The 13,832-nt window shown below is 40.7% G+C and overlaps 1 protein-coding gene across 3 annotated transcripts in view; it reads left to right on the top strand.

Moving 5' to 3' along the window:
- Nucleotides 1-2,123: 2,123 nt before the first annotated feature.
- DOCK9 (dedicator of cytokinesis 9) overlaps nt 2,124-13,832 on the top strand; it is a 175,143-nt gene continuing 163,434 nt past the window's right edge. For all 3 annotated transcript variants that reach the window (XM_023513093.1, XM_023513092.1, XM_023513091.1), the window contains exon 1: nt 2,124-2,422. In XM_023513093.1, coding sequence (XP_023368861.1) covers nt 2,297-2,422 — 126 coding nt within the window. In that variant the 5' untranslated portion in view covers nt 2,124-2,296. The remainder of the gene's footprint in view (nt 2,423-13,832) is intronic.

Raw genomic sequence — 13,832 nt, 5'->3', positions numbered from 1 at the left:
AAGAGTTGTTGGTTATGCTGTACTTTACTGAGGCTCAGTTTGTATTTTGTGCTTACGGCTTTATCCTTTCTTCCCTTGCTGATTTTATAGGACATTTCTAAGTTTTGACTTACCTGTTATTTTAGTTCTTTATATATGTAACTGAGACGGTTTGAGGTTTTTTCCTATCTTCCTGTAACTTTACAAAGAAGGAATTTTTTTTTTTTTTTTTTGAGACAGAGCCTCAAGCTGTCCCCCCTGGATAGAGTGCTGTGGCATCACAGCTCACAGCAACCTCCAACTCCTGGGCTCAAGCGAGTCTCCTGTCTCAGCCTCCCAAGTAGCTGGGACTACAGGCACCCACCACAACGCCTGGCTATTTTTTTGGTTGCAGCCATCATTGTTGTTTTGCGGGCCCAGGCTGGATTCAAACCCGCCAGCTCAGGTGTATGTGGCTGGTGCCTTAGCCGCTTGAGCCACAGGCGCTGAGCCACAAAGAAGGAATTTTAAAATTCATAGATGTTATTTTGGAACACAGATTTGGTTGGAGAGCTTATATTTACTCAGAAAGATTAGCCAACATTGAGAAATTGGGCAGTGTATAAAAATTTTATTATAGAAGCCACTGATTTATTTTATGAGCTATAATTAGGTTATAGCTTTCATATGAAAGCTATAAATTAGTTTCATAATAGGGCTGAGTACATTGGATATTTTTTCTTCTATTCTTGAGATACTTTGCTAAGAAGAACATTTTCCAGTTCCATCCTTGTAAACATGAAGGAGGTAAAGTCTTCATCTTTCTTTAGGGATGCATAATATTCCACGGTGTACATATACCACAATATATTGATCCATTTGATGGGCACTTGGGCTTCTTCCATGACCTAGCAATTATGAATTGGGCTACAATAAACATTCTGATACAAATGTCTTTGTTGTAATATGATTTTTAGTCTTCTGGATATATACCTAATAAAGGAATTATAGGATCAAATGGCAGGTCTATTTTTAGTTCTCTAAGTGTTCTCCAGACGTCTTTCCAAAAGGAACGTATTAGTTTGCATTCCCACCAGCAGTGTAGAAGTGTTCCCTTTTCTCCACATCCACGCCAACATCTCTGGTTTTGCGATTTTGTGATAGGGGCTAATCTTACTGGAGTTAGGTGTTATCTTAAAGTAGTTTTGATTTGCATTTCTCTGATGATTAAGGATGGTGAGCATTTTCTCATATATCTGTAGGCCATGCACCTATCTTTTTTAGAGAAATTTCTTTTCAAATCCCTTGCCCACCCTGAGATGGGATCACTTGTTCTTTCTGAGATGGGATCACTTGTTCTTTTCTTGCTAACACGTTTGAGTTCTCTATGGATTCTGGTTATTAAACCTTTGTCAGAGACATAACCTGCAAATATCTTGTAGTTTCCATTCATTTTTGCTTTCATTTATTGCCATGCCTCAGTTGATTTCTAGCTCAGCCAAGTAATCAAACAGGTCAAATAGGTTCAGTGAACTGGGACCTCTGACCCCCAACAACTGTGATCCTCTCAGTACCTGGTATACCCATGTGGATGGATTTGAATTAATATTCTGTTTAATAAAAGCCTTTGTCTTGATATATGGTATCTCATGAAAATATTAGATGACCTCATTTTTCTGGTATGAAATAGTACATAAATTAAGTTTGTGTGCTGCGGTCTGTCATGCAGGGAAAACTCTTTGCACACCTGTGTCCATGAGGTGCAGGCTACGTTCACAGAGGTTCACGGGAACACCCTTGCTCATTCTCTTCCCTGCTTTGATCATCAGCCAAGCATTTGATGTTCAGCCAAAACCCAAACGCAAGCATTCTGAAACCTTAAGAACTTTAGGACAACCAGACGACCAAACTGTCTCTTAAGCTCTGTGAGCTTTGGCTTCGAGGTCGTTATGAAGGAGTCTGACTGTGTCTGGTTTTCTTTTAAACATTGCAGTGTTTTGATTTGGATTTGTTTGGCCCACGCCGTGTGGAACAGGCACAATGAGGCTGGTCTTTATCTGAGAGGTAGTACACTGTGTATTGTTTGGTTTGTTTTCCCTCGGCCAGCGGGAGCCTCCCATTCTCTGAGCAGTAAGTAGTAACACCCCTGGAGGCTGGCCTTTGCTTCATGCCTGCCCGCCCCGGAGGCTCTGCAGACCCAGCCAGGGGGCTGACCAGTTGTGCCTGGGAAGCCAGTTTCCTTTCCTTCCCCGGGCCACTGGCATGTGTGTGCCCTGCACAGCCAGGGATTTGCAGCTGTCCCAGTTGCAGACTTGCCGACTTGCGTTTTTAGCCGAAAATGCAGGCTGATAAATACAGGACAAGTAGTAGAAGTGTTAAAAAGGAGCTGGTGATCGAGTCCCCCCTGCAATGCAAGGATGCAGCTCAGGGTGAAGTGGAAGCAGAGAGCCCGTGCCCCGTGTTGGTAAGAGGGTCTTGTCCAGAGTGTGGCTGTGTCTTCTCCATCGGTGTTGTTACTGTGTGTGTGTACGGGATTGACACCTCTTGCCTTTGTTTGGTTTTAAAAGTTGCTGTTTTATCTCTTGTGAACCCCTTTCTCTCTTTCCCCGCAGATTGATTTTGGTTCCACTGTGATCTTATTTGTAAGGAAAGAAATGTTGACATTTTGTGGGTGAACGTGGTTTCCAGGAGGCTTCTTTGTATAGAACAATCATGTATTGTTCAAAATTGTGTCCCACCTAGCTGCAGTGTTTCCAGATGTAAACCCAGGGAAGCTCATTTTAAATGCAGCTATAGGGTTGAAACGATGTACTTTGCAAACCTGTTCTGCATTGTCTATTTATGTTATTAAGAAAATGAGGCAGGTGCCGTTAGGGGGTTTAAGGAACATAACAGCTGAAATTACGTATTTTCTCTCTTACTCATTTTAGAAGGAGGTTTGCCTTGAACAAAATAGAAAAGAACCTGAACTGTGAACCAACTTATAGAATCTAAAGTTTTAAAGTTTCTGTTCCTAATGTTAGCTAAACTCTCGGCAGTTAGGAGAAAGTGAGTGCTTGAAGGGACTTTGTACGGGGAGGAATTTGAAAATGGTTGTGCTGAGTAGGTTGTGCTTCTCTCTTGGAATTTCCTTGGTACAATAAAGACACATGATTTTTAAAGCAAGCTGCAAGAAACCACCACCATGTGCTGCTGTAGAGGGGACAATTGAACCTTTCAAATTATCTTTTAAAGGGATTGTTAAACTACTACTTAGTGATTTTATATGGTGAATTATTTTAACCTAGAGGTTCAGTTGCTGTTACCATAAAGTGGTTATGCATGCACTTAATTTTCAATTAACGTCTCTAAGAGTGTGCACTTATTAAACTGTCCTGTTACAGATTTGATTTAAACTCACATGCTTTCCTCTCTGATATGTTAGACTGTCTTATGTATTTTGTTGCCTTAATAATATATTGGTAACCCTAAGCTGAGAAAGTCAGTAAAATATGATGGTCTTTTTCACTGAAGATTTTCATGTTAGAGATTTAGGTTTCTCCCTCCCCCTGCTATTTTGTTTGGAAATGTTATTCATTATCTTGGATTCCTTTCTGATAGTATAATAGCTTGTTTATCTGTGGAGTTGCTTGAGCCTCTCACAGGCCATATAGATTTAACTGCTTAAAGCTCCCAGCTGATTTAACTCATAATTTCTTGGAGGAAGTTGTGTGGTTTGGGTTCCCTTGTGAATATTCTGAAAAATCGTCTGTCAGTGATTCTCCAGATGTGTAGAAATATTTGTCTACAGGACTGAATACACTGTAGACAGTTGCTGGGTGATTTTTTTTTTTTTAATTACATAAGGGACTTCTTAAAAACTTCTCTTTCTAGTACTCAAGAAGTTTGCTATTCATATCTCTGTTATTTGTTTAGGTAAATCTCACTCCAGGTGGTTCCACAGGGAGGTCTTTTCTCACTGCAGTGGATAAAGCTGTGCTGGCTGCATCCCCACCTATCAGGGCCCAGAGCTCTGGCTCTGTCCACCTAGAGAGGTGTGAGGGATCCGTGAAGGCAGTGGTGATACGAGAAGACTTGGCTCTTCTTCCAGCAGAGCAGCAAGATTAAAAAGAGCTCTTACCAAATAGGAGCAGCAAGGATGTTCAGATCTCCTTACTGTAATGCATGTGGCAAAGGACAATTCAACAAACTGCTGGGAATACAACGATTTTTTATTTTAGAGACAGGGTTTTGCTCTGTCACCCAGGCTGGAGTGTGGGGCTCAATCATAGCTCACAGTAGCCTGGAACTCAGGGGTCATACTATCTTACTGCCTCAGCATCCCGAGTAGCTGCAACTACAGGCATGTGCCACCATGCCTGGCTAAGTTTTTTCTTTTTTTCTTTTTTTACTTTTGGTAGAGACAGGATCTCACCAAGTTGCGCAAGTCGGCCTTGAACTCCTGGGCTCAGGTGATCCTCCCAAAGTGCTGGGATCACAGGCATGAGCCACCATGCCCAGCCATCAAGATGAGTTTTTAAAAAGCAGGCAGAGACAATCATGAGATCTGTTCATGGTAGTGATTGCTGTTCATTGTTATAATGTCAGCAGCCCATGGGCTTGTCAAGAACTCCCAAGTCTGTTTATAATTTAAGTGAGCTATACTGAGGGACTTTTAAATATAGGTGATACACCTTATTTAAGAGATAGCATTTTGAAATCAAGTTTTGCTAGTTTAAGTTATATACACAAATTATCACATGGTTTAGAAAGGATAAGAAATGTGAATAGTGTAAAAGTGGGGTAGGGGGAAGTGCACCACTATTAATTTGGTTTATATACTTCTAGATTTTCTCTTGTGTCTATAACAGCATAACTTGGTATGAGTGTGTATTTTAGGAAAATGTACTAGTACATTCAATTTCTGTGTTACTTTTCTCCTGGAACATATCAGTAATATCTTCTTTTGTCACCATATGTGATTTTTGCCATAATTTTTAATGGCTGTATATGTCTGTACCACTATTTGGTGGTTATTCAGTGTTTGTCTAATTGTTTGTAGTTAGTAACAGTGCTACAGTGAATGTACTGTAAATATATCTTGAAGCATTTAGACAAGTCAGAAGTAGTGTTCTGTAAACTTTTTATCAGAAGTTTCCTCTCGCCCTTAAGTTCGGGGCCACAGTGAAGCTTTCCTTGAGCAGTGGCTGCTAGGGAGAGTCAACGTTTCTAAGAGGAATGTGTGTTTGGACTTTATAAAGTTACAGCAGCTTCAGGGTTCAACTTACAGGCACCTCTCTGGGTGTGGGTGGGTCTTGTCCCCTGCATTCCCCTGTATTGTTACAGTAAGTGGGGGAGGAAGCATATGGTGAAACTTCCCCATTCCTATCCAGGCATGCTGCCAAAGCCATTGAGAAGGGACTTGGGAGCTGGGACTGCCTACCAGGGGGAACATTCAGGATGTTCTTGATGTCTCCGTAGTTAGCCTCCTCACACTTGTGTATCTGCTTTTTACCTTCCCCCCAACCCCCACTCTAAAGTAGTTCCTGGAAAGAATTTAATTGTTACTGTTCAGAAGTTGAGAGGAAAAAGGTGTGGTTTCAAAGGCTGCTGGGGAGGTGCCTTTCATTGGGCTACTTCCATGAGGCTGGTAGGGACTGCAGCACAGGTCTTATTTGGGGAATTTTGAAGGTCAAAGGATATGAAGATAGAAGAGCTGAATGTTCACATATTAGGTGTACTCATGGGGTATTTCTTTTTAAAGTATCTATTCCAAGACGCCTTTAGAGTTTTAAATATTTTGTCAGGGTCTTCAAGTGATGAAAACTGAATGTGAGTTCTTATTTTAATGTTTGAAAAAACACGATTACACTAGCCAAATAACTCTGTGGGATGGTAATGTGTGTGCCCAATGCAGAAAGGAGTAGAAGGACTTAGTTTTTGTTTGGACAAGTCATTATATTACCTGGGAGCTCCTCTCTTCCCTGATGAGAGAGGGAAGGGAGACTAGAGAACCTTTGCCATCTGAAATTCCATTTGCTCTACACATAGCAGACTTAGTAAATTAAGACACAAACTCTAAAGTGTAAGCATATGGGTAACGATCATGTTGTAATGCCCTGTAAGACTTCAGATTCCTGTGATTGGCTTAATTAAATTTTACTTAGTATAATTAAATTATACTTTCTGCCTTATATATTTTTCTGCATTTTTGTAGACAACTTTAGAAGTAATTAATGATCGGCTCAGCGCCTGTGGCTCAAGCGGCTAAGGTGCCAGCCACATACACCTACGGTGGCGGGTTCAAATCCTGCCCAGGCCTGCCAAACAACAATGATGGCTGCAACCAAAAAATAGCTGGGCGTGTGGCAGGCGCCTGTGGTCCCAGCTACTTGGGAGGCTGAGGCAGTAGACTCACTTGAGCCCAGGAGTTGGAGATTGCTGTGAGCTATGATGCCACAGCACTCTATCCAGGGGGACAGCTTGAGGCTCTGTCTCAAAAAAAAAAAAAAGAAGTAATTAATGATGAGTATTACATTGGTGTTATTTAGTAAGTGTTTTCTTTGTTTTTAAGATGTTGATGGTAAAGGAAAGACGTTCCTGTAAGCTTTATGTACTGACATATTCCTAGGTGATAAAACCAGGAAATTTACTGATTCAGAACTACAAGCCTTCACTACTGTGCTCTTTTTGTCTCCCCATTTGTTTATTCATTAATTCATTCAACTCGCATTTATAAGTACTGAGATTTGACAGAATTACTACCGTGCACTGAAGTGAATGAGACCAACACCCCCCCTCTGCCAAGGCAGCAAGGCCTGGGTAATGAAGAGGGTTCATTCCTCAGAAATGCTTTCACCTGATATTATTCAGTGAGCGTGCATGTCACCCATTCGTTCCAAACACTTACACATACAACACTTAAATCATCAGAAGCCTTAAGTGGAACTGTGCTCTCAGAATTTTTAGCACCAAAGGTGGGCGGGCATAGCCCTGCTTTACATGACATAGGAAGAACCTGAACCTGTTTGTGTGAACAGTTTTCATGAATGAGGCTCCTGCTGTTGTACACTTATTTTGTAGGGTATATCCTTAGATAGGATGGGAGTAAATTTAATAACCGTACCAGGCCTAGAAAACAGCCTCCTCAGCTTGTGTCATTACCTCATTATAGTGCCACACCACTCTTGCCTCTTGGGGTTCTTCCTTGTATAGATAACGAAAATCCATGCAACTCTGGTGTGTTTCTTTCTCGTGTTCTGTTATCAGTGTGGGGGCAGAATCGTCGCAGCTCACTGTTTTTTTATTGAAAGATAATGTGAGGTGTCTTTTTCTTTTTGGTATAGTAAGAAGAACAGCAAATACTTACATGTATGGTGCCTTTCTTTGTGCCACAAACTGTTTTATGCCTGTTTAATACATTGTTATTCCAGTGAATCCTCACAATTCTAGGTGGCAGGAATTGTTATTATCCTCCTCCTTTACAGATGAGGAAACTGAGTAGAGAGGTGAGGTAACTTACTCCAAGTCATACGTTAAGTGGCAGCACCAGGATTGTAGTTTTCTGGTTACGTTTTCTAAAATCCAGACCTGCACACATATTCACATACTCACTTGAGCTTGGTGTTGTCCCAGTTGTTGGGACAATAAAGATGAACAAGAAAGTAAATACACATTGCTCTTAAAAACTTAAAAATGGCTAACAAAAGTCCAAGTTATAATACAGAGTAATGATGGGATACCACAGATAAAGAGAATGACAGTCATACCTGCAGGAGTTGGAAATAAGAACTAAATAGAGTTGGGATCAGGAGATAGTCTTGTCTTGAGTGTTAGATTTTATTATCTTCCCAGAAAGTTACACAGGAGCATAGATTGGTGGAATATCTCAGTCTCTAGAGGCATATTGTTTTCCTGCCTAGATTATTTTTTAAAATTAGTTTATAGCATGATTCAAGATAATCCCAAGATATTTATTCCTTAATAAAGTGGGCACTCTGGTCCTTGTAGTGTTTAGAAGAGGCTACCAGGTGCCCAGGTATGTGCTGCTGTTTGAAAGGCAGTGGCTAAATACAGGTCAGCAGAACACTGTCACAGGCATCTTTTGGCAATAGAATGGTCCAACAGAGAACACTTTTGGGGCAGACACAATGGCTCACTCTTGTAATCCCAGAGCTTGGGAGGCTGAGGATCTCTTGAGGCCAGGAGTTCCAGGTTACAGTGAGCTATGATTGTGTCGCTGCTTTCCAACCTCAGTGGCAGAGCAAGACCTTGCCTTTTTAAAGCAAAACAAAACAAAATAAAAAAAACCACTTTGGAGACTAGAAGCCTAAATTGGATCCCACATCTGCTTCTTCTCCATCTCTGCAAGTCGTCACTACCACCATCCCCTCATCCTCCAGGGCCTCAGGCTTCTTATTTGTAAAATGAGAAGCACACAGTAATAGCCTTCTGACACTCCTGCTCTGGATTTGATCTCAGAATAACCTTTGATAGAGTCAGATTTAGGACTGTGGAGTTTCAGTTTGGTGTTTTAAGTGTAATTTGTGTAAAATTGGTTGGGTTTTGGGTTGTTGGAGCTGCAAATGGGACCAGTGACTGGATCAGCCACCTGTAAATGAATAAAAGTGGCAGCAGAATTTGGAGTCAGCCAGGCACACTGAAAGGAGTTACAGGAAGACATAGCTTGAGCCTTCAGATAGCTCATGACTGTGAGGATAATTTTAGAACCAAGACGCCTTGGAAATTATAGTTTTTCCAGAGGTTTGAAATACCCTGTAATGTGATATAGCTAGTGCTAAATTTCTCTTAGAATGACATTTTGAAGCTTTGGAAATTTTCAGCACTTTCTTTCCTGACAAGTATACCTGCCACTTACCAGTGGGTCTGCCAGGTTCCTGGGGAGAAGCCAGCCTTATAATTCTGTTTTGAGATCTCCATAACACATTGAATTTTCACTGCCATGGGAAAGGTAGCAGTGAGTGGTGCAAAGAGCCCAGCACTCACTTTCCAGATACTCACTTGACATTTGTAAGCCCACACCAGGTTGTGTGTCAGATGGAGTCTGTCACAGTGGCTCCTCTTCAGACCCCTGTCCCTGTAGGTTCCCTGGGTTACCTGATTAACTCGCCACATCCAGTCTTAGCTGTGCTCTATCATACTAACAGGCCACTTTTAATAAAACAGAGAGGGTTGCTAATTTTCTTCTTTAAGCCCTCCTCTGACTATTCCCTTGCAGGGAAGGCAAGGCAAAGCATGCCTCCTTGATTGGCAGAGGCTGGCCCTGAACTTGATTGCTGGAAGCATCTCCTGCAGCTTCCACAGTGTGTTCTGACCAGGTTCTGCTGTTGCCAGGAGTTTGCAGCACGGGGTAAAAGGATGAAAGTCCCATTTATCCTTCCCTATGGGCTTCTTTAGGAAACCTCTTGAGACCCTCTCCCCACATTTCCTAGTGGACTGTGTGCTCCTGTATCCCTGCATGGCATGGTTATTCCAGGATGTCATTAGGCACCTTATTGTAGCTGAGGTTTCTATTCCAGTCTCTCTCACTAACGGGCCCAGCAGGGAACCACCTGGATGATTTGCTTTCTCTGTATCTTATCTCTGAATTAGTGTCAATGTTCTTTCCTTCCTTCCTTTCTCTCTCTCTCTCTTGTTTTTTTTGTTTCTTGGCGTGGTCTTGGTGACTCTTTGGGGGAATGTATTGGTAAAGAATGGATGCAGAAAAAGGCCTCCATTGGAGAGACTAGATCTGAGGATTATTCTCTTCCCTTCCACCTTCAGTGGTTTAGCCACCAATATCCCAATGTGTTGAATTCCCAAAAAGTAAAAAGAAATGGAACTTGCTTAACTTATATGGTGTGAATTCTCCTGTTATTTTGATTCAGTTAAACTGTTTGTTAACATTTTATGGGAACACTTGAGGACAGAAGCACAAACATAGGTTCCCAGAGACAAAGCCACCACTATTTCCCTTAGCCAGCACCCCTTTCTGGTATCAGTACCTCTTTTTTTTCTGGCAGCTGTACCTGAAATCTTATGTCATCTTTGATGGTCTAGTGCACTTGGAAAAATCTTGTGATCTTATCACAGGAGCTTCCCAGTAAATTGATTAAATCTGGAAAAGGTGGTGGAGTGCCATAAGATACAGATCAAAGAAGATAGCTGTTCACAGGGGAGAAACAGCACAGAAAGGTGGGGCTATAAGACGCACTGAAGAATGCATCACCTGCTTTACACAACCAACACTAGACCTGTTTTGCCTCCCATGTGGTAGTTTTTCCAAAAGTTTTGTTTCTCCATGTAAAAATTTCAGGAAATGGAATGTCCTCTGTTTTGCCATTAAGTTTTAAAATTACCTTTATATTTTAAAACTTTATACTGTGTATGATGGTACAGTCTGACAGAGATAAAATGTGAGCCATATATGTAATTTTAAATTTTCTAGTAGCAAAGTTAAAGTAAAAAGAAACAAATGTAATTAATTTTAATGTAATTTTAACCCAATATTTTAAAAAATTGCCATTTCAATATGTAATCCTTATTTAAAACATCTACATATTTTACTAAGTCACTGACATTTTGGTGTCTTATTTTATGTTCACAGCACATCTCAACTTCAGAGCAATCACATTTTAAGTACTTAACAGTCACATGTAGCTAGTAGCTACTGCATAAACAGTACAGGTCCATAAATTTACACTTTCTATAGCCTAAAAGCCTCAAACTAGAAAGATGTTATTTTAGGAGTGAGTCATTGGATGAGGTACAATATTTGTGACTCTACGGGGAGGAAAAATGCATAATTTTAAGTATACTTATAAGCTTGAGTTTTCTTTGCAGAGATTATGCCTTGAAATATTTGATGGCAATGCGAATTGCATACTACATATTGGCATTAATATGTATCCAAGCACTCACACCTGGTTCTTTGGGAGGATTTAGTATTTTAGAGTATGATTTATATTTATTTATTATTCTTTTTGGACAGATTCTCTCTGGATAGAGTGCATGGTATCAGCCTAGCTCATAGCGACTTTAAATTCCTGGGCTCAAGTGATCCTCCTGCCTCAGCCTCCTGAGTAGCTGGGAGTACAGATGCCCGGCTACAATACCTAGCTGATTTTTCTATTTTTAGTAGGGATCGGGTCTCATTCTTTCAAATCAGGTTGGTCTCAAACTCCTGAGCTCAAGGGATCCTCCCACTCTGGCCTCCAAGAGTGCTACTCAGCAAGGAGTAAGATTTTTTAATATTCTTGAGGTAGAAAACAGTATCATTCAGGAAGAGACTCTGCTTTTTATCTCTGCAATGGTGAGTGTGTGAAACCTGGGCAGCTCAGTGCCTGGTAAATTTCAGAGCAGAAAGCCTCATATGTCTGTCCTCTCTGAAAGTATGGAGACTGAGGCACTGTTAGGCATTTCCCATGTAAGGAGGAATGGAGGCATTGGCAAGGCACTTCTGGTTCTGGAAATCTGAAATTCCATTATGCTTACTGTTTGTGTGTGATGGGGAAGGTCCTGGCCTTGGGGACAGGAGCCACAGGGATTACCATGTGTATGACCTTTATTAAGTCATCTGATTCCCCTGAGCTTTAGTTTCCTGGTCTGTGACATGATGATGCAGCTGTGCAGAGTATCAGCAAAGGTATTAGAGGGGCTAAAATTCTATTGCATCTGAACTACTTGTAATTGCGTATGATCTCCATGGCCACCATTTGGTGAGTTCCTACTCTGTACCAGGCACTATATTTTGTGATGATGATAACAGAAATTATTACTTGTCCCATTTACATATGTGGAGATTTAGTGGTTAAGTAATCAACTTGTTCTAAGGCCATATAGCCAATAGGTAGTAGAGCCAGGAATTTTTGAAAATACTTTGTGATATGAAATTCTCTCCACACAGAAGTAAATAGAGTAGAGTGGGCATTGTGGTCAGCTGGAGTATTGTTAAGACAGAGAAAGCTGGGCCCATCCTTAGAGTTTCTGATTTAGTGCGTCTGGGGTGAATTTGCATTTTTAACCAGTGCCAGGTGACACTGCTGCTGGTGGCCTAGGACTGAACTTTGAGAACTGCTGGACTGGTATAGTGAGCCCTCGTGTACCTGTCATCACCTCTAACAGCAGTAAACATTTTGGGGATCAGGATTTAAATTCTAACCCCTAGTATCTGCCCTTAACTGGTCTCTGTGCTGCCTTTCTGGAGATGAAGTCTATAAAAACATTCCATCCCCAGTATCTTAAAATAAGTAGCTTAAAGTCAGTTGTTTTGAAATCTGAATAAATCTGGCTTTTAGAGCCTTTTAGCTTAATTACTTAACCTCTTCATTTTAGAGTTCCAGAAATAGCTTTTATTGACCTAGGGAGAATTAAGAATTTCAGGCCACAATGTTAAAGGGAAAAAAATATTGGCTGGAAAAGAGTCTGTAGTATAGATTTAAGATAGAATTTTTACACACCTACCATGGTGCATCTTTTTCTTTTTTTATTTCATTATTTCTTCTCACATGTGAAAAATGGCAGGCAGAATTAGAAGGTAAGACTAGTGTGTGTAAGAGACATGTGCTGGGCCCACCCTCCACTCCCTTTTTGGCTCTCTTTCTCTTACACTCCTCCTGGCCCTGCTTTGGCCCTGCCCTGTGTCAGGATAGAAAGAAGACACTTTAAGCACTGTATTTGCAAGGGAGCTGTTACCATTCCACTTGGCCTTCTCCTCATGTGACTCTGCGGGTGCAGGGTGTGGAGTAAATCCCCTAAATTCCTGTCTTGTCTTCCTCTCCTCATTAACATTCTCAGCAGCATCCCTACTGAGCACAGCTGACGAAATGCATGAGCAGTTTTGTGGGTTTCAGTTATTAATAATTAGCATTATTATTACGATATTACTGCCTAAATCTCCATCATTCTGATCCTCTTACACATTTTCTAGATGCTAGTTATTTGATAGTTTTTCACAGTCTTTACTTCTATTCATTTTAGTAACAGGATGATAATTTTGGAAAGCCACGGTGGTTTATATAAATGATAGATACAAAACCCAGACTCCTCTTCCTTGCATCACATTGATTGCTTTTGAGTGTCCAAGTTTTATTTATACGGATAAGCCTTATTAAATAAAATCTTTATTCAGTGATAAGTTCTCTAATTTGAGTGCTTTTTAAAGTGCTGTATAAAAAGGGAATTCAATATTTTATTAATGTTTATAATATAAAAAACTGAATTCACAAGTGTGTCATTGTTTGTGTTAGTCTGTTCTGAGGATGACACCACATTGTAGCGTGAGTTACATTTAAATGTCTGAGAGTCTGGTACTCTATGGATTCTTCTAAACAGCCTTATCTAAATCATTAACTGTGTGATTTAAAGCTCAGGTTGGAGCTTATTTCTGAATTTATGTTTCGATAAGTTTCTCTTCTACTGTCAGTGTTTATATTACTTTTGCATGTCATCGCTGAAAGTGCAAAATTAAAACAGGAATCTTTTTAGTAGGACTGAGATAAGAGCCTGGGCCACTGCTCAAGGGGTTGTCCTGGCACCCCAGAGCATCCCTTCACTCCTAGGCTCCTGTGTCTATGGAATGAGAGGACTAGACTGGATAATCTTCAGTTTCTGATGTTTGCACAAGCTTGTAGCAAGTGCCCAATAGAAGCTTATAAGCTGGATCACTGAATTTCCTGCGTCTTTTTAACACATTAACTGCTATGCAAGTTGTATTTAACTTATACTAATTTTGAACCTGGGGCCTCATGAAGCATATATAACTCACACATCTCTTGACCTAATGAAACACCATGGCCTCAAGAGGGGAAAAATATTTTTTTCCTAGTGCGGCAGTCAATGTGTTAAAAAACATGTTTCCATACAGCTTCTAGGTCATTGTCTCTATTTACACTAGT

This window comes from Otolemur garnettii, unplaced genomic scaffold (assembly GCF_000181295.1).
Source record: "Otolemur garnettii isolate 467f Iridium unplaced genomic scaffold, OtoGar3 scaffold00034, whole genome shotgun sequence".
Classification (NCBI taxonomy): domain Eukaryota; kingdom Metazoa; phylum Chordata; class Mammalia; order Primates; family Galagidae; genus Otolemur; species Otolemur garnettii.
This window is presented reverse-complemented; position numbering and strand designations above follow the sequence as displayed.